Source organism: Carassius carassius, chromosome 1 (genome assembly GCF_963082965.1).
Source record: "Carassius carassius chromosome 1, fCarCar2.1, whole genome shotgun sequence".
Lineage (NCBI taxonomy): Eukaryota > Metazoa > Chordata > Actinopteri > Cypriniformes > Cyprinidae > Carassius > Carassius carassius.
The window spans coordinates 48124514-48152446 of record NC_081755.1 but is presented as its reverse complement, the minus strand read 5'-3'; the positions used below and the strand labels follow the sequence as shown (position 1 = coordinate 48152446).

At 36.7% G+C, this 27933-nt stretch overlaps 1 protein-coding gene across 1 annotated transcript; it reads left to right on the top strand.

Moving 5' to 3' along the window:
• On the top strand, window positions 1–27865 carry LOC132130526 (uncharacterized). The gene is made up of 19 exons (XM_059542286.1): window positions 1–52; window positions 144–167; window positions 1546–1962; window positions 3996–4385; window positions 4483–4554; window positions 4828–5220; window positions 5492–5875; window positions 13338–13727; window positions 17662–18081; window positions 18190–18580; window positions 18681–19043; window positions 19098–19630; window positions 25442–25561; window positions 25644–25828; window positions 25996–26153; window positions 26321–26566; window positions 26744–26906; window positions 27183–27285; window positions 27380–27865. Exons 1-19 carry the CDS (start codon window positions 1–3, stop codon window positions 27481–27483), a joined length of 4908 nt encoding a protein of 1635 aa, XP_059398269.1. The 3' UTR covers window positions 27484–27865.
• Window positions 27866–27933: the final 68 nt, after the last annotated feature.

The window sequence follows — 27933 nt, the reverse complement described above, 5'->3', positions numbered from 1 at the left end:
ATGAGGTTTCTGATCTCACTGTGTGCATCACTGCTGCTGTTGTTGATCAATGGTGAGCGTTTTATGTCATTTGCATCAGAATAGATCTGTAGATAACTGAATCAATGGACAACATTAAATCATTATGCTTATGTATTTAACAGGTGAAATGATCCATGGACAAACATGTTTATAATGTTTTGCCATTCTGTCTAATCTTTCTTTTGTTCCATCCTTGCTTTTCATTAAAAAGGAATAATTCATACAGTGACAGCCTGTTTTACTTTCTTAATTAAAGCTTCTCAGATGTCAGGTTGATATACATAAAGGGTAAACCGATCAAATTAAAGCTGTAATTCCTGTATGAACTTTTAGTATGGACTGTTTGTCATATTAAGAGATAATATAAAGTTTTAACTGAGCATCATATAGTGTAGGTCATCACTGTAGCAAAATTAGCTTCTTTGATTTGTATAGAGGTTTTGTATTTTATTTCTCAATCAACAGTTGCTCTTATTCATTTTTATTCATATTTTACTATTACAATTGGCACTTAATTATTATTCTTTTTTGTTTTTGTAATTTTTTTTACACAGCCATTTATATGTTGTTATTGCTAAGATATATTTTACAACTATGAAATAAAGGCAGAAACAAATTTCCACTAGAAAAATTATGACCGTGAAGATGATGCTGAAAACGTGCTTTTGAAATCCAGACTCAGATGTAAGATGACATTAATTTCCTTAACAGAAATGTCCGATGTCAAACAGGAGAGAGCAAACCTGTATGACTACACATATCTGGCGTAGAATTTAAAAAGATGATAATAATGAACAAGTAAAATGGGCGGAGTTACAGGTGTGATTGACAGGTGATTGAGAGCAGAACAGTAACACCATCTCACCCCTGGTGATCAGAGCAGGAACAACAGGATCTGAAAACCAAAAAGAGAAAGATAGGCATAATGTTTTAATCAAATTACCCCCCCCCAGCTAAAATGGGTGTGCAGCAATAATTTCAAAGAAATACTAATTCAGGGTTTTAAAAGATTAGACTTTTTTTAACCAGTTTATGTTGTCAGTTCATTTCAGGCTTTATGCAAATGACTTTCAAAGCAGCTTTAATAAAAATAAAAAAAAAACTAGCTAGAATAAACAAATCAGCAAAATGTATTTTTTTTTCATTTGAGCATTATCTAGAGATATGTATGATAAATATATACACTCCTTGTAATAACAATGCATTTTGAATTTATAAGACTTTACATTTTATGGGTCTTTATACTGTAGAAGTATGCTACTTTCAGCAATAAATAAGGTGAAAGCAAATGTAGCTGTGCTTTCTGGAAAATGCTCACTAATGATCTAGGTGGTAATTAGTGAGAGAGGAGGGTAAATGATACATTTGTAGTAATTGCTGTCAGTTTATCCTCAGTCCACACTTTCCCTGTCATACAGAACCAGGTTTACCTGTAATGTAGTGTTAAGTGTGTTCGCTGTCTGTATTCTGAAGAATAATCACACAATGATCATAACTTTTTTTTCTTTTTTTTTTTTGCATCAGGTTCTACAACTTCTAGCTTTGATCCATGCTATAATTATACGATTCTTGATGAGTACTGGAGAGACATACAGCCAAACTATTACAACCCTTCAGGTAATGACATTCTTGTTGAATGGAGAGGCTGGTATCGGCTGTATCTGAGAGGACAAAGTGCTCAAATGTCTGAGTGGTGTGTGAGTACTACACATTGTGGTGGTGAAACTGGATTGTCTCTCAGTGGTTCTCATCCAAGACTTGAGGATGGAGTGGTGACCCGTGAAGTGGTGGGAACAAATGCTTGGTGGTGGTTGTGGTCGTCTTCCTCTTGTGGCAGCTACAAGTCCAACTCCATTCGAGTCAAAGCTTGTCCTGGAGATTATTACGTCTATGAACTTGTCAAACCCAATACATCAATCCCCAAGCCAATGTATTGTGCAGGTAAAGTCAATATAAAGAGTAAATGCTCTATGTGTTAGGAAATTTAACATCTTTAAACAGTCTGAATCAGGGATGGAAACCAATGTGGCTGATGGATTTCAAAATCTACCAGCCACTCAATGTTTTTACAAGCCACTTTCTTGTTTTTAACCGACAATGTGTAACTGCATGTGAAAATTTATACTACAAGATCTACAATACTTAAGCAGTTTATTTAATTTTAAGTCTCAGTGAAATTTTTCAAAAAAAATTTTTTTTTGTGGTTGAGGAAACACGTGGGGAAAAGTCCCCTGTTCAACACTGTATCACTATAAGAAACCTCGGACAAAAATACTGATAAGATAATAATACGATTCCTACTAATAAAAACTATAAAACACACCAAAGATTACTAAGGATTAATGAGCTGCTGGATTCATGAATATTAATCAGGTTTTGTGTGTTCGCTCAAACTGATTTGCTGAAATCAAAACAGGGACGATAATAGGTGACCGCCAGCCAATGAGATTGCCGTTCGCGCATTAACTCCACCCACTACCAGAAAACACAGCTGTTCTTAAAAGCTGAAGTCTTCCATAGGAACGCTGTTATTTTGACAGGAAAATACAACAAATAATATTGTTTAAATGTAGCACGTCAATCCCCTCTCTCTCTCTCTTTCTCTATGTGAGTGTGAGAGAAAGCGACGGCACATTGGCGAGTAAAATCAGAGAATTTATTAGCTATTGGCTAATATTAGACATCATTTAGTAGCCAGAAGGAAGATTTAGTCGCATATGCGAGTCATTTACTCGCAATGTAGAGGGTTGACTTACTAGCCCCAGAGCTAACTTGTGAAAAAGTACTTGAAGACTGGAAATAAAATGCATCCCCCGGACAGCAGTTATTAGACACGCGACCGATAATACTGTTTGTTAGTTTGCTTATTATGCCGTTAAAAACAAGATAAACACAAACTGTTCATATAATCTAAAACATTGTAGAATGCTGGAGGAAAATGAACTTACCGGGGTTTGACAGAGACGTGACAGTATGCGGAAATTTGTGCACGATAACAAATTCAACTCTTCACGCGATCTTGTATATCATGAGCACGTGCTATAAAACGTACTGTAAATAACCAACAAATATATCACTCCACCAGCGGCACTAACTTCAGCTGCAAACACTGTACTGGGAACAACACCGCCGTTTTGAGCCCGGTTTACACCGCCTTTCTCCACAGAGCTGCTTCGTATGATATTACACTTTATTGCGTTTTGTACACACACCAGGGATGGAAATTAACTTTTTTGTCCACCGACCGGGTTTACCCACCATGGTGGCTGGTAGGTGAAGCAAGTTTACCCGCCACAACACAAAACCACCCGCATTAGGCTGGTGGCGGATGCTAATTTCCATCCCTGGTCTGAATCAAAAAGTCAGTGTTGTGCAGGCCCTTTATAACCCATTATTATTTTATAGCACTCCCTTAATCTCTGATATCTCACAAATTTAAACCAAACATTCAATATCACAAATGCATAGCTTACTTAATGTATGTGTTCACACTGAACTGACAAGAAACAAATTCAGTAAAGGACTATATATAGGCATACAGACAAAAATGTTATTAAAATGCTGTCTTTGTAATGATGTGAATTTGTAAAGAAACACAATGAGTCTACGAACACTGAACACATAATACACATGTATGCGCAGGATGTCACTGATTTCACAAATCTCCATTTGTCAAACAAACAGATGAGACATAACAGTATGTGACCATATGGTAATACCACAAAGTCCTCTTGGGCATATTTAAAATCCATACCATAGCTAAAGCAACCAAACCAATCAGAGTAATCCCAACCAAGGGTATATCTGGCCCATTCTGTTGGCCAGATATACCTCATTTTGGTCAGACTGCACACTACAATATAATTGCTTAAAATCATGAAATGAACCATTTTTATAATATGTCTTAGAATACTCTAAATTGTTTTCAATGTAATTACAGTGTGTTAACATTACTTTTGCAAACTCCATAACAGTTGCTTTCCAAGACATCAGCAGTGATCCCTGCTACAACTATAAGTCTCTGGATCGTCCCTGGAGAGCCAACAATGAAAGTGAAGATCACATTTGTGATTATTCTTTCTCCTGGAACGGCTGGTACCGGCTTTTATACCATGGAATGAACATCCAGTTGCCAGAGACTTGTGTTAGTTCATACAGATGTAACACACAGATCACCCTGTGGCTGAACGGTCCTCAACCTCGGATTGAGGATGGAGTGGTGATCCGAGAGGTCTGTGGAGGGACCTACGGGACTCAATGCTGTAGTTACAAAACAAGACCAATCAGAGTTAAAGCATGTCCAGGAAATTACTATGTCTATGAACTTGTGAAGCCAGACAAGTGGTGTGCAGGATACTGTACAAGTACTGTGCTTTTTCCTCTTTTTTTTTTTTTTTACCACTTTTGAAATCTTTTAAACTAGTACTGATTTCAGTCATATGATGAATTATCTTTTTTCAGATATTAGCACCATTTCACAGCCGATTACCACTATACGTCCAGCTATAACCACTAGAACCAACAACCCTTTGAGTAAGTTGTTAATCAGTCTTTATAAATTAATAAATGTGTGGTATTACAAATTATAAAAACTTACAGGTAAAATTCCAATTTAATTTTTGCATTGAAATTGAAAATCATACCTTTTGCATCTAAACATGTATCATCACTATTACTCAGTACTATTAAGTATATGTGGTTTAGGAATCTCGTGATCTTTATGCTTGACCTGTTCAGATTTGCTCTCATGAACTTCTTCATTAAAGATGCATTGTTTGTTTTGATCTTGTCATCTCTCACTTTTAGATTATGACCCATGCATTAATTACAACACACTCAATGACAACTGGAGAAACATACTTGATTACGGGCATATGAATGGACTCAATGCTGATTATGATGACACAGGTGTTAACTGGGATGGCTGGTATCGACTCTTCCTTAATAGATTGAGTGCTCAGATGCCTGAATGGTGTGTGTCTTACTTGGCATGTGGAGGTTTTAGTTCTCTGTGGCTTGCTGGTTCTCATCCTCGACTAGAAGATGGAGTTGTTACTCGTGACATTTATGGCTCTCATTATGAGGAGTGCAGTTACTACAGATCTGACCCAATCCAAGTCAAAGCTTGTCCTGGAAACTATTATGTCTACAAATTTACCAGACCACCTCTTTCAATCCCATCTCCTACATATTGTTCAGGTATATTATTTTTTTTATATACCCTATTACTTTTATTTGTATGCTTAATGTACTTTCCCACCAAGGAAGATAATGCTGAAAATATAGTTCTAAAAATCGTTCTCAGTATTAAAGAATAACGGAGTCCACACCACAGCTTTGATGGGATTATTGGTGTGAACAGGGCTTTATTGTGAATTATTGCAGGTTTTCACATTATTCTCCTGAATAAATTAATCTGCTGTATATAATGTTCTCTATGTTCTCTATTTTTTATTTTTTTTCATAATAGTACGTTTCACCACCCCAAGAGTTGACCCTTGCTACAACTATAACAGTCTGAATGAGACTTGGAGAGCAACAGACAATCCCTATGATAGTAACTATAGAAGGTGTGATAACTTCCAGGGTTGGTACAGGCTGTTCTACAATGGTCAGAATGCCCAGATGCCAGAATCATGTGTAAATCAATACATGTGTGGCACTTACATCCCAATGTGGCTCAATGGCTCTCATCCGCGACTGGAAGATGGGGTGGTCACCCGTCAGGTCTGTGGCTCCGGGTGGAGTGGCTGCTGTTCTTACAGATCTCTCCCTATACAAGTCAAAGCCTGTCCAGGAAATTACTATGTTTATGAGTTTGTCAGGCCAATATTCTGTGGAGCTTACTGTGCAGGTAATATACTAATGTGTATTTCAGTCATTTACCTTTGTTTTATTTACATTTATATTGAAAACATTTTCCTGATATCAGATGTCACAAGGCTTAGTGCAGCCTCTCTGACAACAGCATCAACACCAAGAAGAAGAACAACAACAACAACAGCGACAGCATCCATTACTCCAACAGTCACAACCACTGGTAAAGTATTGTCTTTCTTGCTTCATAAACTCTTATGAGCATCTTATTGGACATATATTTTTAATTACATTAATTTTTCTGTTCATCCCACTATTACACATGCATGATGTCAATTCATTTCACAAGTAATATCTGTAAGGACAACTGACGAAAAGATGAATGCCAATTAGGATACAGTATGGGCTGGCAGCATGGTTCTGTTCTGACAAGAACTCCCGGCCCATCCATGCAGCCTAGCATGGATAAGAGCAGGGAGAGCAGCGATAAACCCCCAAAACAAAACCATTTGTCTACGTTCCCCAGCCACAAACTAACAGCGATAAACCTGAATGCCAACATTTTTCCCATTACCCATATATGGATATAGTTCAGGCCTGAATTTTAAGATGTTAAATACTCATCCAGTGACTTTACCACTGTAGTAATTTAAGAGTCAAGTATATTGTCAATTTAACATTAGAACCACCACCGGCTGTTTTTCAAATGTACATAGCAGATTTAAAATAAAACATTCAAGTCTCCCAGTCATTTACTTTTACTAATATTATGTCATTTCCAATTCAATCTTTGTAAAAATTATTTAGATAAAAACAGATTAAAAACAGGGCATTTATACCTACACTAAGTAGACATCCAAAAGGCCCTTTTTACCGCCGCACGTACCGCGGCGGCGGCGGTATAAAGTGCATTTGCAGCCTTTGACCGCTGAGTGGCGCTTTAACCACAAGTTATCAAACAAGCGCATCAAAGCACATTTTCGCTAATAGACGTCAGTTTTGCCTCACTGATGTGTTACATTTGATGGCTTCAGTCAGGGAAAATGAAAGAAAAACACTGTAGTTAAAATATTTTATATTTAATATCCACAGACGGAAGTCTGGTACTTATGAAGTTATGTGCATTTCTTAGAATGAATTCAAGCAGGATAAATGTCAAGCCTGTGCCTATGATAATGTGAACCTGTGATATTATTTTCTCTAATCTACATGGTATTAAACCATATTTTGGATTTGACACATTTAAAAGGTGTGCAGTATTATTTATATTATATTATGCGTTATATTATTCAAAAGAAATTGTGGTTTACTTTGCATTGAAGCATTAAAAGTGGTAGCCTATTTTAGGGGGGTTGGCTACATGGATTAATATGCAAAATGTCAATATTTTCATATATTATGCCTATAGCATATTTTAATTTATATTTTCAATATAAATATATTTTGTTGTTTTCATAAGGATTACTTTATCACAGAATATCTGTTTTCGGCAGCACTTGTTTAGTTTAAAAGTAGACATGTCAAGCTTTCTATAGATATCTCTCTCATGTCTCTTCGTTGAGTATGAGTATTGTATAAGCGCCGGTGGGTGAAATTGACCCACTATTGAATGCACGTATTTTCGCGTTGTCGATTACTTGCCGCTTATGTTTTAACATTGTACATTTCTAAGCAACGACTTTCACTCACTGATTTAGCAGTTTCAGTTTCATAAATTAAGTAAAAATGACTAAAAAAGGAATGTATTTATGGAATGTAGGTATTAGAAACACTACATGTCATGAGTGATGGAGTCTGATGATAAGTTGCGTCATGGTTCAGCTTAGTATCTGACGACTCATCTGACACTGATCCAGATATCATATTTACATGTTTTAGCTTAACATTACTCTTTTAATTATTACATTTTTGTCAAACCATTTCGTTCATTGTTCTCTACTGTGTTGATATTCTAGTCTGACCGTTTGCTGAATAAATAAATAAATAAAAATCCAATCTAGATGTAATGAATAAAACTTATTTTTGTTTTTAATTACCCAAGTTTAATGGTGCTGTTCTCTTATTCAAACTATAAATGATATAACTAAACAAATTAATAAATATTTAGCTGTGCGCTTGAATTTGTCATTGCATCATCCTATGCAGTGTGGTGAATTATTATTGCTCATTATTGTCTAAAGGCTATATAAGTAATTTAAATAGCAAGGGCTATGTAATGAGTAGTCCACCGAAGGCAAGCGTAGATGAACAAAAATGTAGTTTATTAATAAGGTCCAATCCAAAATCCAACAGTCTTGACTCACCAAAAGCATGTACATACGTCAATACATGACAAGAGACAATGGCAAAGACATGGCTACTTATACAGACCTTACAGTTTATCTTAATATATTGATTAATGACATTGTATAATAATGTACCACCCAAATAGTTAGGCTACTACCTTCTATTTTCTGCTGTCAGTGCAGGCCTTTTTTTATTTTTATTTTTTTTACCTTAGGCTACTGACTATTATGGATTTGTGTAGCCTGCATTTAAAAGTCTTAAACCTATAACAGCAGGATAAATATATAGTTGATGACTGGACAATTATTTCATGACTCTAGACACATCTTTGTGAAGACAGTGTCATAATACAGTGAAATATGTTATTTTGCCATTTACAGTTGTAATGTACTTGTGTGAACAAGATAACACTCATTTCAGGGAGTGGGATTAAGAAGGGGTTAAAAAGATATATTTAGTTGCAAATGTAATCATTTTATCTAATGCTGGGTGTCTGCTGGGACCAAACTTTACCACTTACTCGCTGCAAGCCCCCAGATATCAACTAAAAATGGTGGGCCCCCCAACCACCAAAGCCTGTGTGCCTAGAACATCCTCCTCCTCCTGTGAGAGCCCTCTGACCGCTGCCACAATGCCAGGGCCCAAACCCTCCATCTGCTGTAGGTGAATCAAAAACAAATGAGACTAGTCTATCAGTGTTAGCAAGTGTCATTTGGTCATTTGCTGAAAGGTGCTCCACGCATTCTGTTTATCCTTATTTACAGGCCACCAAAATACTCCCCAGCCTTTGTTTGTAGAAGAGTTCACAGAAATGTTATCAATAATTTCCTCAGAGTTGGACTGTTTTGCTATTGCAGGGGATTTTAATATTCATATAGATAATGCAGAAAACAAAACAACAAAAAGAAATTATAACTGTTTTAGACATGATTCAGCATGTGCTTGGATCAACACAGAGTCAAGGACACATTTTAGATTTAATCATCAGTAGGGCTGTAAACATTTCATCCATTGTTATAAAGGGCATAGCGCTGTCTGGTCACTTCTGTATTTTCTTTAATATATTGATCTCTGCTACCATTGAATCTAGATCTGAATTAACGAGAACACTAGTGTGCTCTTAATTGAGGCTATATCTTTAACACCAAGCATTTTTGCAGACAGAGTTTCTTCTCAAACCTTATAAACAGTAACTTAAACAACACACAACTTTTCTTTGTTACTGTTGAGAGAGACTGACAAACCCTCCAAGTCAGATTCCCAGTAAATTGCTCTCTGACAGTAAATGCAATGAGTTTGCTTCATTCTTTTCCGAGTAGATCATTAATATCAGGAAGGCGATTAGCACATCATCAAGTCATGCAGAGGTCAGACAGATTCGACTGCAATATCAAAAAGAAGACACTGTTTGCTTTTGAAGCAATTGATAGAAACATTTTGGAAGAAATAGTGCAGTACCTGAAATCTTCAACCTGCAATCTTGACACACTTCCAACGTATTTGTTTAACAGGGTGCTTTACTGTTTTGAGGCAGATCTCTTAGAAGTGGTGAACACCTCACTTCTTTCTAGGACATTTCCAAACTCCCTGAAAACTGCAGTTGTTAAGCCCCTTCTGAAAAAAGAACAATCTTGATAACACCATTTTGAGCAACTATAGACCAATTTCAAATCTTCCTTTTATAGGCAAGATTATTGAAAAGGTAGTCTGAACAAATCAGCTCAACAAATAACTCAAATGGATACCTGGTTTAAATTTTCAATCTGGTTTCTGACCGCATTACAGCAGAGAGACAGCGCTCATTAATTTAATAAATTATATTCACTTAAATTCTGACTCTTGTAAAATATCAGTGCTGGTATGACTAGATCTCGGTGCTGCGTTTGATCATAACATATTACTAGAGAGACTAGAAAACGGGGTCGGGCTTTCTGGGATGGTACTTAAATGGTTCAGGTCATACTTAGAAGGGAGAGGAGAGGATAAGTCTAAGTGGACGTCCATGACATGCGGAGTCCCACAAGGCTTAATTCTTGCACCGCTCTTGTTTAGCCTGTATATGCTCCCACTAAGTCAAATAATGAGAGAGAACCAAATTGCTTATCACAGCTATGCTGATGATACTGTACACAGATTTACCTAGCCTTATCTCCAAATTACTACAGCCCAATTGACTCCCTCTGCCAATGTATTGATGAAATTAGTAATTGGATGTGCCATAACTTTCTTCAGTTAAACAAAGAGAAACCTGAAGTCATTGCATTTGGAAACAAAGAAGTTGTTTTCAAGGTGAATGCATAGTCAGGAATCTAGGTGTGATTCTGGAGACAGACCTTAGTTTCAGTAGTCATGTCAAAGCAATAACTAAATCAGCATACTATCATTTAAAAAACATTGCAAGAATTAGATGTTTCCAGTCAAAACTTGGAGAAACTTGTTCATGCCTTCATCCCCAGCAGGGCCAGAAAATCTGAGCATATCACACCAGTCCTCAGGTCCTTACACTGGCTTCCAGTTACATTTAGGATTTATTTTAAAGTACTTTTACTCGTATATAAGTCACTAAATGACCTAGGACCGAAATATATTGCAGATATGCTCACTGAATATAAGCTTAACAGAGCACTCAGATCATTAGGATCGAGTCAGTTAGAAATACCAAGGGTTCACACAAAACAAGGGGAGTCCTCCTTTAGTTATTATGCCGCCCGCAGTTGGAATCAGCTTCCAGAAGAGATCAGATGTGCTAAAACAAGTCATATTTAAATGCAGACTCAAAACTCGTCTGTTTAGCTGTGCATTTATTGAATGAGCCCTTTGCTACTTCTGAACTGATTGCACTGTATTTAATGTATAATGATGTTTAACGTATAATTCTATTCATAACTGTTTTAAATTCATTTAAACCTTTTAAATAAAATTTTTAATCATTTTCAGAGTTCTTATATTCCTTGTTTTATTGTTTTGATTATTTTTATATACTTGTTATTTTATTTTATTTTATTTTATGTAAAGCAATTTGAATTACCACTGTGTATAAAATGTACTATATAAATAAACTTGCCTTGCCTAAACTATTCTCAGTCTTCCACTTTTCCAACATTGTTATCTCATATATTTGCCTCAGAGAATGAGTATATATCACCACACAATTGTCTTTTGTTTTTTTTTACATTATTTTCACAGAATCTACACCTTCCAGCTCTGATCCATGCTATAATTATACCACTCTTGATGAATATTGGAGAGACATACGACAAAGTCCATCTGACACCTCTGGACATAATGACAGTCTTGTTGAATGGAGAGGCTGGTACCGTCTGTATCTGAATGGAAAAAGTGCCCAGATGTCTGAGTGGTGTGTGAGTCGTGTTGGATGTGGCGGTGATCTTGGACTGTATCTCAATGGTTCTCATCCAAGAATAGAGGATGGAGTGGTGACCCGTGAAGTGTTTGGGAGTTATACAGGTTCTTTTCAGTGTGGCGGCTACACATCTGAGTCCATACAAGTCAAAGCTTGTCTTGGAAATTATTACATCTACAAACTTGTCAAACCAAATGTGCCAAATTACATGCCTTCATACTGTGCAGGTGCAGTTTAATTTTTTTTCACTGGGAATTTATTTGGTAACACTTTACTTGAAGGGGTGTGCATAAGACTGACATGACACCATCATAATCATGACATGACAGATGTCATAAATGTGAAGGAGGTCTTATGCATGTTTATGACAACTGTCATTAAGTGTCATTCGCTCAATTATGACATTTTTAATGCAAATATGAAATTGTTTGAGATGTCTTTGATATGACAACTTGACATAAACCAATACATCATAACCTGTCAGTGTCTTTGTCATTACAACTTGACATTACCAAGACAACATAAATTGTCATAAATATGTCATAAACATGACATAGCAGATTAACTATCAAACTTAAAGGGATAGTTCGCCAAAAAATGAAAATTCTGTCATCATTTACTCACCCTCAAGTTGTTTCAAACCTGTATGATTTTTCTTTTTTTCTGCTGAACACAAAAGAAGATATTAGGGAAAAAAAAATACTATGGAAGTCTATGGGGTCCATCAACTGTTTGGTTACCGACATTTTTCAAAATATCTTCTTTTGTGTTCAGCAGAAATAAGAAACTCATACAGGTTTGAAACAACTTGAGGGTGAGTAAATGAGAACAGAATTTTCATTTTTGGGCGAACTATCCCTTTAAGAAACCACTAGCTTTATGGGTTAACATTACATTAAACTGTCATGTGATTGGTTTTGACATTGGCTGTCATGAGGCCATTTTAACTGTGTCATGAATGTTTTTCTTGACCTCAACTACAGTCGTACAAATTTAATTTGTCATTAAAATGTTACATTATATGTCAAAACCAACCACATGACAGTTTAATGAAATGTTAACCCATAAAGCTAAGTGTTTGATAATTAATCTGCTATGTCATGTTTATGACATATTTATGACAGGGTGTGTTGTCTTAGTAAAGTCAAGTTGTCATAACAAAGACATCTCAAACAATGTAATGTTTGCATTAGAAATGTCATAATTGAGCGAATGACACTTCATGACATTTGTCATAAACATGTATAAAACCTCCTTCATATTCATGACGTGTTATGTCATGATTATGATGGTGTCATGTCAGTCTTATGCACACCCCTTCAAGTAAAGTGTTACCATTTATTTTTTCTGTTCTGATAAAATTAATTGTAAAATATAAATACTGGTTTAGACTACTGGTTTGTTAATTAAATTGTTTTGTTGTATGTTTTAATCAGTTTTAATTACTGACATGCAGCTCATTAACCAGATTCTCCTTCTGTCGTCTACTGTTTTGACTTCACCCACATACCACATATGAATAACATAGCAATGAATGTGGAAACAACTTTAGGAAAGTTGTCAAAGCTGTAGATTGAGTAGCATGTGACATTATATATAATGTGTGGACCTGTAAAAGTTTTTGTTCCTTTAGAACTTTTAATAACTCTTTTCTCCTGTTTTTTTTTTTTTCTTTTCTGAAGGGTTTGAAAGACGTGTCTGCACAAAACCAGTTAGAATATAATTGCTAAAAATTACAATTAACATATACCAATACCATTCAAATTAAGCATATAGTTTTCTGAATTCCTAATTACAATACAGTATCTTAACAGTACTTTTGTAAATGACTCTATTTCGTCTATGCCAGTTGCTTTCCAAAACATCAGCAGTGATCCCTGCTACGACTATGAGTCACTGGATCGCCCCTGGAGAGCCAACAATGAAAGTGGAGAATTCATTTGGGAAGAATCTTTCCTTTGGAACGGCTGGTACCGGCTTTTCTACTATGGAATGGACATCCGAATGCCAGAGACCTGTGTTGGTTCATACAGATGTAATGCATTCATGAGTCTGTCGCTCAGCGGTCTTCACCCTCGGATAGAGGATGGAGTGGTGGTCAGGGAGGTCCAAACAGAAGCTTCTTTAAGTGGCAGCTGTGTATACAAATCAAAACCCATCAGAGTGAAAGCATGTCCTGGAAATTACTATGTATATGAACTTGTGGATCCACAATTCTGGTGTTCAGGCTACTGCACAGGTACCATGCTTTTTTCCACCTTTTAGTAACGTCTTTTAAAATCATTTCTGCCATGTCATAGTTTCTTTTGTTTTCAGATGTCAACACCATTTCAATGCCAGTTTCCACTATAAGCCCAAATGTAATCACTGGATCCAGTATCACATTGAGTACGTAAATGTAAATTTGTTGCTCAGAATAGTCTATATTAATTATTGTATAAACAATTGTTGTTATATAAATCAATATTTAAAAAAAAAAAAAAATATATATATATATATATATATATATATATATATATATATATATATATATATATATATATATATAAAATAACTTTTTTGGCAGTGAAAGTTGACATTATGGAGCTTATAATATGACAAAACTAACTGAATTTCTATTGTGTCTTTTAACAAAACTGAATATTGTGTGGCATTTAACATAGTTCTGAATTAGATTTTTTTTTTTACTTTATTATTAAACATTTTACATTTAACACAACTGAATATATTTTATGGTAGACTTAAATATATTATATTGAAATATATTTTCAAACAGCGAATGTTTTGCTCTGAAATATTAGAGTGCAAATACACGGTTTTTAAAAATAAGAATTCTCAACCTATTTTACTTCACGGCCCCCCTTCTTTCCAAATCAGTTAGTAAAAATGTCACAACAGATATTTTACAACTTAAAAGTAGCTACTTAAAAGTACATAAACCTTAAATACGTATACAGTAACTTTAACAAATAAGCACAAGTTAACCTACTATACCCAGCAAGACCACAGGGAGATGCCAAAAGACTGCATACACAGATCCATGCAGAATAACTTAACACCAAAGTATAACTAAAAAAAAAAAAAAAAAAACATTCTGAATGTGTGGAGACTGAGCAAATAAGACGGGTCGATGTCATCCAGTGAATAGTGCTCCTTGCTGAACACACTCCTTCGGCTAGTATCTGTTATAAAACACTTGCTGTATACATTCATTTTGACAACTACTATATGAATATACAGAATTGTGTTCAAGAAGAAATATGTTAGCGATCTGTGCGACAAGTGCAGATACACTTTTTTTTTTTTTTTTAGTAAGCGCGATGATACTAAACACTACAAATGAGCCTATATAACGATTTTATTATTGAAATAAAAAATAATCTATTCTGGACACTGTTACAGAGGACTACAAGCAGTGCCTAATTTGTAAATTGTGAGGTCCCGGAACAAAGCGGGATAAGGGATCCGGCAAGTGATTACAGAAGTGAGAGTTAAAGGAGCAGTTTAGGTGATTATAGCTTGCATCAGTTGCTTTTAGGGTCTGTAAGGTCATGAACAACATGGAAATGCCATACAGTTTTAAAACAGCAATTTTCGAGCCTAAAAAAAAAAGAATTTTATTTGACAAACCTCTGATTTATATCAGATTTATAACAGAGTTAGGCCTATATTTAATCAGGTCCTAAATTTTGGTGGGGGACTGTTTGTAGCTATATCGCAGGGTTTAAATAATTCTCGCAGCTTTCAAGTTTATAATGAGGGAATTCCTGCATTTATTTAGCATAGCATGTAGGTTTGAATAATAAAATTAAAATAAATCCAGACAAACTATAATATTTATATATATATATATATATATATATATATATATATATATATATATATATATATATATATATATATATATATATATATATATATGTGTGTGTTTGTGTGTATGTATATGTGTGTGTGCGTGTGCGTGTGTATATGTATATATATATTTTAAATTAAAATTACATTTTAATTTACATATATATATACATATATATACACACATATATACATATATATGTATGTATGTATATACACTCACCTAAAGGATTATTAGGAACACCTGTTAAATTTCTCATTAATGCATTAATCTCATTCTGCTGTTGTAGCCCATCCGTCTCAAGGTTGTGCGTGTTGTGGCTTCACAAATGCTTTGCTGCATACCTCGGTTGTAACGAGTGGTTATTTCAGTCAAAGTTACTCTTCTATCAGCTTGAATCAGTCGGCCCATTCTCCTCTGACCTCTAGCATCAACAAGGCATTTTCACCCACAGGACTGCCACATACTGGATGTTTTTCCCTTTTCACACATATCTTTGTAAACCCTTGAAATGGTTGTGTGCGAAAATCCCAGTAACTGAGCAGAATGTGAAATCCTCAGACCGGCATCAACAACCATGCCACGCTCAAAATTGCTTACATCACCTCTCTTTCCCATTCTGACATTCAGTTTGGAGTTCAGGAGATTGTCTTGAACAGGACCACACCCCTAAATGCATTGAAGCAACTGCCATGTGATTGGTTAATTAGATAATTTGCATTAATGAGAAATTGAACAGGTGTTCCTAATAATAGGAATAATAGCCGGCAGCCATATCACCCTGGAGCCCAAGACCGGTTTCCCACTGAAGCTAAGCAGGGCTGAGCCTGGTCAGTACCTGGATGGGAGACCTCCTGAGAAAACTAGGTTGCTGCTGGAAGAGGTGCTAGTGAGGCCAGCAGGGGGTGCTCACCCTGTGGTCTGTGTGGGTCCTAGCGCCCCAGTGTAGTGATGGGGCCACTATACTGTCAACAAGCACCGTCCTTCGGATGAGACGTTAAACCGAGGTCCTGACTCTCTGTGGTCAGTAAAAATCCCTGGATGTCTTTCAAAAAGAGTAAAGGTGTGACCTCGGCATCCTGGCTAAATTTGCCCATTGGCCTCTGACCATCATGGCCTCCTAACAATCCCTATATCAATCCCAGTAAGCTGGTGTGTGGTGGGCGTTCTGGCGCACTATGGCTGCCGTCGCATCATCATCCAGGTGGATGCTGCACACTAGTGGTGGATGAGGAGATACCCCCGATCTATGTAAAGCGCTTTGAGTGCCTAGAAAAGCGCTATATAAAATATAATGAATGAATTATAATAATCCTTTAGGTGAGTGTGTGTGTGTGTGTGTGTGTGTGTGTACGTATATATATATATATATATATATATATATATATATATATATATTATATATGTTATATGCATTATATAAAGCAGAAATGAATGGTTATACTGTAATGATTATTCACGATGCCTTCTGCTCAAAACACAGTTTACAGACTTCAGCATGGATTCCGATCATGGAATGCATTAATAACTTATGTATTACACTTACACCGTGTCTAGACCGGAAGTGTTTTGCCGCGCCACATCTAGTGTAGGAAATATTACTGATTATAATCAATGGGCTTTACTGTCTTTTTTTTTTTTTTGCTTTTGCTCGCATTCTGTGTAGACACGGTGGCATGCTAATCACTTTAACACCAAATATACTTTCAAACACCAGAGACCAGAGAGTGCTAACCTAAAATATATTTATATAAACTATACATGTTTAAGAATAACTTAGGCTACCTCTGGGTGATTCATGAACAGGTAGATCTTAAAACTATGCTTCATTTGACTTTTCAGAGATCATCTACTCGTCCCTTTGGATGAACTCTGACCTACTTTCTATATGATCTGAATTTCTGCATATTTAATTTTTGAATATTGAATTTGATGTTCCGAATTTCCTCTTCATCTTGAAAACTTGAAGTTTTTTTTTTTTTTAACTGTGTATTTGCAGTCTAAAATTTCAGAACAAAAAAAAGTTGCTGTTTAAAAATAGATGTCTATAAAATTATTCAGTTGTTTAAAATGTTTAATTTTCAAGTTCAGAAAATAATTCAGAACTATGTTAAATGCCACATAATATTGTTCTGTTTAATGACACTTATTAAGAATTCAAATGTACATAATATAAATTAAATTAGTTTTATCATATTATAAGCTCCATATATCAACATATACTGAATATTCAATTGCTTGGATTGCATCAGGGGCACAAAAAAAAAAATATAGATCGGGTTTTATCTCTAGTATGAATGGTTTAGAAATCTAGTTTTAGATAAGAATTTGATTTCATCACTCACAGATTATGACCCGTGCAATAACTACAACATTCTCAACAATAACTGGAGAAGTACAGTCAACTACTGGCATCAAGACGGATACATGTGTGAACACGATGACACTCGTGTTAACTGGGATGGCTGGTATCGACTCTTCATTAATGGTTTGAGTGCTCAGATGCCTGAATGGTGTGTGTCTTACATGATGTGTGGAGGTTTTGCCGCTCTTTGGCTTGGTGGAGCTCATCCTCAGATAGAAGATGGAGTTGTTACTCGTGAAGTTTATGGCTCTTACTACGATCAGGAAAGTTACTACAGATCTGACCCAATCCAAGTCAAAGCTTGTCCTGGAAATTATTATGTCTACAAATTTACTAGGCCAAATCTTTCAATCCCAGCTCCTACATATTGTGCAGGTATATTCATACATCTTTATATTTTACATGCTTATCATCAGTTTTATTATTGTATTCATACTATTATCTTGGATTCATTAATGCTCTCTTTGTACTTTTTCATAATAGTTCTTTTCACTACCCCAAATGTTGACCCCTGCTACAACTATACCACTCTGGATGAGCCACGGAGATCAACCAGCAATTCTCATTACTATGGAATGTGTGATTATAATGTGAAGTGGAATGGCTGGTACAGGCTGCTTATCAGGGGTCAAAATGCTCAGATGCCAGAATCCTGTGTTAATCAAAACATGTGTGGCACTGAAGAGCCGTTTTGGCTCAGTGGCTCTCATCCACAGCTACAAGATGGAGTGGTCACCCGTCATGTCTGTGTTTCCTCATGGAATGGCTGCTGTGGTTACACATCCCACCCTATACAAGTCAAAGCCTGTCCAGGAAATTACTATGTTTATGAATTTGTCAGACCAATGTTTTGCGGAGTTTATTGTGCAAGTGAGTATTAACTCTTATTTATTAGCTTATTTATTATTCAGTTGATATTGTTAATACAGTTTTTCTTGGTATCAAAAGACTTAGTGCAGTCTCTTTAACAACAGCAACAACAACAACAACAACCAAAACAACTACAAAAACAGCATCAGCAACAACACCAAGAACAACACCACCAACAGCAATTACAAGAACAACGGCAACAACAAAAACAAAACAAAAAACGACATTAGCAATAACAACAGCTACAACCAAAACACTACCATTACCTGCTACAACAACAGCAACTACAAGAACACCAACAATTTCAACAGTAACAACAACAGCACCTACAACAACAGAAAAACCACCACCACTACCTACTGCTACAACAACAGCAACTACAACGAGAACAATTTCAACAGTAACAACATCTACAACAACAGAAAAACCAACACCATTACCTACTGCTACAACAACAGCAACTACAAGTAAAACAACAATTTCAACAGTAACAACAACAGCAACAACACCTACAACAACAGAAAAACCACCACCACTACCTACTGCTACAACAACAGCAACTACAAGGAAAACAACAATTTCAACAGTAACAACAACACCTACAACAACAGAAAAAACCCCACCACTACCTACTGCTACAACATCAGCAACTACAAGGAAAACAACAATTTCAACAGTAACAACAACAGCAACAACACCTACAACAACAGAAAAACCACCACCACTACCTACTGCTACAACAACAGCAACTACAAGGAAAACAACAATTTCAACAGTAACAACAACACCTACAACAACAGAAAAACCACCACCACTACCTACTGCTACAACAACAGCAACTACAATGAGAACAACAATTTCAACAGTAACAACAACAGCAACAACACCTACAACAACAGAAAAACCAACACCATTACCTACTGCTACAACAACAGCAACTACAAGGAAAACAACAATTTCAACAGTAACAACAACGCCTACAACAAAAGAAAAAACAACACCACTACCTACTGTTACAACAACAGCAACTACAAGGAAAACAACAATTTCAACAGTAACAGCATCAACAACAACACCACTACCAAAAACAACTAAAACAATAACTACAACGCCAAAAACAACAATAAAACCTACAACAACAGAAACACCAAAAACAACAGTAACAGCAACACCAACAGCAGCAACACCATCAACATCCATCACAACCACCGGTACAGTATTGTCTTTCTTACTTAATGAATATCCATTAGCATCTCTTTGGGTATGCATTTTAATCACATAAACTCTCAAAATTTTTCTGTTCAACCTGCAAGTACACATGCATGTAGTCAATCCATAGCAAATGTAATTTCTGTCAGGACCACTCCCATCAAAAATAACGACAGTTAGCATTAGTGCTGTGAAACGATTAATCACGATTAATCAAAAATATGTTTTTGTTTACATAATATATATACACTCACTGGACAGTTTATTACCTCTATGGGCTAGTTGCATATCTCCGCCATCTTGGATTTCCGGTCTTGCGAGTGTGTGCGTAGATATTTCCGGTTGTGCTAAACGTCAGTGCAGAGAACCGGAGAAGTCCAAATATTACCTTCTATATGTTTACAGGATGTATAATATCACTTCAAATGCAAATAAGATATACACTGCTATTATTTCTATACTATAAATGTTAACTGAGCCAGTGGATTTGAGATTGTGTATGTTTGGGTCTGGTGAATGAATTAAATACACTATGTTCCCTACTGTTCACGAGATGAAAGTTGAACTCATGGTTTGTATACACAGCTACATAATGTATTTTTATCTTACCAAATATGTGAATGTACAAATTACTTATTTCTCGAAAATGTTTGCATTATTTTATTTTTTTTATGAAATATTTACCTCGTGAGACGTGGGCTGCGATTTATCTTCAGAAGTATCCATTTCTCAATTGTACACATACATCAGTCGGTTTCATCGTTATTTTCACAACATATTTTATTATTTTACACAGTAAAAAATACGTGACAAATTTTAATATCTGTTTAATCTAATTAATGCAAAAGAATAACAATATACATGGCTGCTCATAGACAGATAATGATTTATGCTGCAGATCTTTCACAAAACAAATAAACATAGATAAAAACACACATGAATGCAAACAGCGATCTTTTATTTAAGGCAAACCTACCATAATTATATTACGTTTAATTGTACAGTTAGTTATAAATTATGTTATCAAATAAAGTTAATAACATGCTTTATCAGAAATCTCTGTGCGTCTTGTTTGACAGTCAGAAACATTGATCTTACATAACAGTCAGAACAAAACCAGCTCTTCGAAAATGAAAAGTATTGCATATTTGAGTGGTTTGTGTTTGAAAGAAGAAATCCCCGTGGACCTGACCTGACGCTGATCCGCATAATCAACAGAAGAATAAAGCAATCTCCGCGTTGTATCTTGATGAATTTCCACACAGAGGTACGCAAAATGTAGGGAGGATGTTTCCCCATGTTTTTGATATACCACTATCGGCTGTTAAATTTGAATATCATTAATTATATACATCTAGCCAAGTTTCGTATGTAAGTTTCCCTTACAGTCAATGCGAGCGTTGCAAGACCGGAAATAAGTATGCACACACTCGCGTCGCTGAAGCTCACCGGCGCCATCTTGTGCAACTAGCCCATTAGGTACACCAAGCTAGTACCAGGTTGGACCCCCTTTTGCCTTGAGAACTGCCTTAATTCTTCATGGTATAGATTCAACAAGGTGTTGGAAGCCTTCCTCCCCCCTTTGGTCCATATTGGCATCACACAGTTGCTGCAGATTTGTCGGCTGCACATCCATGATGTGAATCTCCCGTTCCACCACATCCCAAAGGTGCTCTGTTGGATTGAGATCTGGTGACTGTGGAGGCCATTTGAGTAAAGTGAATTATGTTCAAGAAACCAGTTTGAGATGATTTGAGCTTTGTGACATGGTGCATTATCCTGCTGGAAGTAGCCATCAGAGGATGGGTTCACTGTAGTCATAAAGGAATGGACGTGGTCAGTAACAATACTCAGGTAGACTGTGGCATTTAAATTATGCTCAGTTGGTACAAAGGGGCCCAAAGTTTGCAAAGAAAATGTCCCCCACATTATTACACAACCACCACCAGCCTGAACATTTGAGACACGAAAGGATGGATCCCTATTCTTTACACCAAATTCTGACCCTACCATCTGAAAGTCGCAGCAGAAATTGGGACTCATCAGACCAAGAAACATTTTTCAAATCCTCTGTTGTCCACTTTTGGTGAGCCTGTGTGAACTGTAGCCTATGTTTCCTGTTCTTAGCTGACAGGAGCAGCACCCAGTGTGGTCTTCTGCTGCTGTAGCCCATCTGCTTCAGGGTTCAATGTGTTGTGTGTTCAGAGATGGTATTCTACATACCTTGGTTGTAACGAATGGTTATTTGAGTTACTGTTGCCTTTCTATCATCTCTAACAAGTCTGCCCATTCTCCTCTGACATCAAACAAGGCATTTTCGTCCACACAACTGCTGCTCATTTGATATTTTCCCTTTTTCAGACCATTCTCTGTAAACCCTAGAGATGGCTGTGCGTGAAAATCCCAGTAGATCAGCAGTTTCTGAAATACTCAGACCAGCCCATCTGACACCAACAACCATTCCACATTCAAAGTCACTTAAATCCCCTTTCTTCCCCAGTCTGATGCTCGGTTTGAACTTCCTCACTTCCTCCTTGAGTCTTCTTCACCGCATCTAGATGCATAAATACATTGAGTTACTGCCATGATTGGCTGATCAGCTATTTGTGTTACCAAGCAGTTGAACAGGTGTACCTAATAAAGTGGCCGGTGAGTGTATGTGTACTGTGTATATTTATTATGTATATTTAAATACACACACATGCAATATAGATTTTTATTTACATCTATATATTTATATTTTTATAATTTATTTTATATATAAATGCATTTAATATATAAATATAAACATTTCCTTAAATAGGTGCATGTGTGTGTAATTATATATATAGTACTTAATAAATATACACAGTACACACACATGGATGTGATTAATTGTTTGACAGCACTAGTTAGCATACAGTTTGGATTGGCAGTATGGTTAAGTTATGGACAAGAACTCCTGGCCCACCCATGCTGCAAAGCATGGATAACAGCTGTCGTGGCAAAAATTTAAATCAATTCTCATCAGCATAAGAGACAGACTCATTCTCAGGGAAAATTAAAAAGGAAGCTTTTATTCTTTGCAAAGAAGGTCAGACAGTCATACAGCAACACTGAGTTCCTGCAGAGTGAAACCGACCCAGAAAGAGGGCAGTCCTCCACCTTATATCCCTTTGCTGCTTCAAGGTTACAAAGTCTTAGCAGCAGTAACTTTCCATGAATAACATAAAACACACTCTCTGTGGTTTGTTTCTCACACATTTAGGACTTAGGTGACCCCTTCAGGTCATCATCAGGCCTTGTCCCTCCACTATATGACCCAATGACCCTCTCAGGGTCATTCTCAGACATCTGTTTTCTCCCCAGGTGTCGCCCTTCTGAACCCCACAGCAATTCTAAGAAAACACATGCATATATAGGCATACAGAAGCAATGTTAAATGAATTTTTCCACCACACAGCAGAGATCACAATGTAAAATATTCCAGTACATTACATTTAAATTTATGCAAGAGGGATTGAACGCATGCCCCTGCAGTTATAGCAGCAAAGGGTGTTCACTTCAGCGGGGGAAAAAAACAGCCCTTTTTTCTCTTTCTCTGCGGGGTGTTCGTCCCTCGCTGAGGGAAGGCAGTTAAGGCAGCAAAGGTTGTTCACTCCAGCGGGAGAAAACAGCAGCCCCTTTTTTTTCTTTTTTTTCTGTGTGGAGTCCTTCCCTCGCTGAGGGATAGAACCGCAGGCCCCTGCAGTTATAGCAGCAAAGGGTGTTCACTCCAGCGGGAAAAGACAGCAGCCCCTTTTTTTTTTCGAGGGACTAACAGCTGACCCCAGATATGCAGCAGTGGTGTTCACCGGGAGAACCACAAGAACAAAGCAGCATACCCCTGAGAATGTCCCTTGGCATGAGGGGTAGGAGAGTAACGTGCCCCTTATGGTATTGTGAATACTACGAGATGCAGAGTTTTTTTTATTTATTACATTTATTATTATCATTATTATTATTATAGCGAGCTGCTCAAGGCCTTTGCGCTAATTTAACATCCTGGGTTGCAGGCCTAATGTATCGTTGATACGCTGATGATGACCACCGACCCATTGCTTTGGTATGGAGAAATGAAGGCATGGAGGCATACTACATGTCTTGAGTTGAAGCAGTCTCAGGGCAGAGAGATGGGGTGTGGAAAAACAAATGACTTCTCACTGGTAATTCCCAATGGTTTTAGAGGACAATTACTCCTCATTACCCCCTGTTGTTTCAAAGAATTGTACGACGGTGAATGCGACAAGTATAAAAGCCTTGACTAATTGGGAAAGTGCACACACAGTCAGAGGAGGGTCACAAAGTGGAGCCAGGCGAAGTATAAATCCCACTTACACCATGGCAGGTCTAGCATTGATATGATACTGGACACTAGATAAGCCTTAACAAGCAGGGATTCCAATACCCTGATAGATTTAAGCAAAGACCTTCTGAAATGCATAGAGTAGGGCAGCATTCCCTTTCAGAAGAATAGAAGTATCGAAGGGGTGCTCTTTTTTAACCTTTAAAGCTTGTCCTGATAGTCTCGACTCATGTCTGAAGGTCTGGAATTCATGGCAGCTTTCATTGGTCAAGGCCCGCCCATGAGGTCATTTGACCGACATATCAAACAACCAATCACAGTTGGTTTCACTTACCATCACGTTTCAGGTTGTGGAAATGTCGCCACAATGACAGACTGGTGTGTAAAACTTATGGACGTATTTGAAAGATTCTATGCTGCAAAATTTAAGTAATTCACATAATTTTTTATTTTTGTTTCTGTTTTAAGCCTCTCCTTATTTTGTGAATTATTTACTAATAAACTAGTGTTGTTTGAAGACCAGAAAAATGTCCTGTGGATAACGCTTTAACTAAGCACCAATATAGCAACAATTAACTTAATATAAGCTGTAAATGTTGATGAGAGTGTATAATGTGATACACTTGCCTCAGATGTGGCTGTTCTATATACAGACAAAACACAGATCTCCTCATTTGAGCTTGTTTTTCATATAGCCTAATGTTTAGTGCAAGTGTCTGATACAACACCAACACTGACGATGCAGAAAGCAAGGCAGTCTTGGTTGAATGTCCACTTCTGAAACCAGACTGGTTAGAGCTCTGTCTTTGGTGGTATCCGGTGTTTGTAGGCACTTTCTATTTGAGCCTCACTACCTGTCTCTGGCGTTGAGTGTAGCTAGGTCTCCTATTGGTTTAAAGAGTCATTATGCTGAGACCTCTACTCTTAGAGTTCCATAGGCTTCCGACTGCCAATGTCAAGTTCATTGTCATTTTTTCATTCATGCTTCAGACACCAGTCATGCTGGAGGTGTTCCCATAGCTCCCTCTAGAGGATACAGTGTATCCTTCCCTATTCTCAGGTAACCGTGGTCATGTGCGTAACCTGAGATGTTTTTTGCTGAAAAAAAAACAGTTTAAATTATTAAAACTAAAGGTGTATTTTAACTTTAAGATTGCTTTCATCACAACATATATTCAGTATGTTCTATGCATATATATTGTATAAAAATATGTATTACGTTAAGGGATATAGAGCAATAAACAGTAAGAGGCTCAAAATGTTTAGCTACGCATCTGTTCACATGACTCAAGCCTTTTTGTGTTGTATTTCATGTATCTGTGCTTCTCTTAGGTGTGACAGAGCCCTGTTCTGAGCTCAGCTGCTCTGAGGATGAACACTGTGGGGAAAAAAATGGTGTTTATGGCTGTTTATGTAACAGGAACCATTACAGAAAACATACAGACTCTTTTGGTTGGTATTGTTTAACCTTTTTTTTCCTTTTAATTACATTTTCAGAATAATTCATTGTTTGGATTTGATATTTTTTTTTCAGATTTTTCAGAAACCTGTGAAAGCAGCTCTGGTTCCATGTCTGTATCTCGCTGTCAGCTCTTTGAGGCTGGTTTTTCAGCTGATATCTTACATCTCAATGATCCCAGCTGTAAAGGAACAGTGCGCAATGGCAGAGTGGAATTTAATTTTGATTACGATGAACACATCTGTGGTACAAACCTTGTGGTAGGACTCACTGTGTATAATCTATTCATACTCTTACTGATGAATCAATCTGTAACTTAAGCTGTTGACAACTACTTGGCAGATGCAAATGATGGGGGATGTAAATACTAATATTACTCTCATATCTTAAATTCAATTAGGCTGAATTACAAAATGTTACATTTTAGGCCAATGGCACCCACTTCATCTATGATAACTTCATTCTGGGAACACCAAAGACAGAAGGCCTCATCAGCAGAGAGAAGGTTCTGAAGCTTTCTTTCAGCTGTGCTTACCCCCAAACACAAACTCTTTCCATGAATATGGAAATCAGCTCACTGGAGAGGTTTGAGTCAATACACATTTCAGATATACGACCATAGAGCTAGTGCAGATGTCAACATTTTCAGTAAATCAAGATTTTGTGTATGTGTGTGAACTAATTCTCTAAGCAGAAACATAAATAACAAAACGTGGTAACTCTTAACACAGATCTAACCTTCATTTTAACAGCATTGTGCACAAGAGCCTTCCAGCGGGTGAAGGCAGATATCGTGTTCGGATGATTCCATATCAGGACGATGAGTTTACCCTGCCCTTCACTGGTAGTGTGGATGCGGAGCTCAACCAGGAGATGCATGTGGAAGTTCGCGTTGAGGGGGTTGACAGTCGACAGTTTGCCCTGGTGATAGACACATGTTGGGCTACACCTGTGAATGACCCTGATTACAGTCTCCGCTGGGATCTCATCGTTCAAGAGTGACTAAATGCTTATTTTCTAGTGTCCTAATGTCACTGTAAAAAAATACCTTTTGATCTGCACATAGATTTAGGGATTCTGGGTCTTTTAGTATTTCAGTATTAAAGTACAGGGGTGACTTTGTTATACAATGTCTTCATAAAATTTGATTTGATGATCATTATTGATATTCTCAGGTGTCCCAATCCAAATGATGACACAGTTGAGCTGTTGCAGAACGGCGTCTCGACATCCAGCCATTTCTCCTTCAGGATGTTTATCTTCACTGCAAACTCCACTAAGCTTTACCTGCACTGTGCTGTTCACCTTTGCCTTCTGTCAAGCAAACATTGCTCTCCGGTGAGATATGACGCTTACAATGGCTGGCTGTAAATGTAAAGTTTTATGGTTCTGCCTCTGAAAAACCTCTGTTGATCAAACAATAATATAAATACAGACAGGAAAATATCATCATCACCATAGCCCATAGTGGTAAGGTTTAATGTCAAGGATGCCACAATACTTGCTTTTGTTGTCCTCTTCTGGAGACGTTGTGCTCTCAATTATGTTATATATTCTATTCATTGATATTCAATTGGGACTTAAAAAGCTGGATTTTGTCTTTTTCTTCTGTAGAACTGTAACTCTGGGCAGCACTGGAGAAAGCGCAGGTCTCTGGACTTCCACGACAGTTCTTCCATATCCATGGGTCCTCTAATGTTGTCAGAAGGAAACACAGGTGAACATTTCATGTATTTATTTTTTTTAATTAATCAGCAACATAATATTTCTGTCATGAATACATTACATTTCATTATTTTCCCTATTCACAGATAAGTGGGTCAAAGACCCAGTGAAGGTATCCAAGGCTTCTTCTGTGTGTGCTTCTCTGATGGTGTTGTTTGTCTTTATGATGAGTGTCTTGATCCTCTTTTAAAATATTTCTGTGAGAAAATTGGAAGCATTTAACATGCATATAATCTAATGTCATTGTAATTAAGGTTGCACTGATGTCACACTGGTTGTGGGTTTCTAAAGGTTTCTTTACTTCATAGCAGTTATAACTGTGGCATAATAAGAGAATTGTTGTTTAATCAGTTTTATTAATTGTTGCATACTACTATATTAATCTTGTTTTAAATGAAATGATGTAGACCAAAGCCAATCAAATTCATGTTAATTAAATTCATACAAAAACATAAAAATTTCAGTTCAATGAAGCTTTAAAAAATAAATATGCTTGTGTAGCAGTTTTATTTTACAGTCCAAGCAATGCTACAAGTATACCTGTCACGATAAATACATTTTGTTTGGTGATACATCATCACAGAAACAATTGGGATAAATGATTTACAGTCATTTTACAACCATTTCATGTCCATTTGAA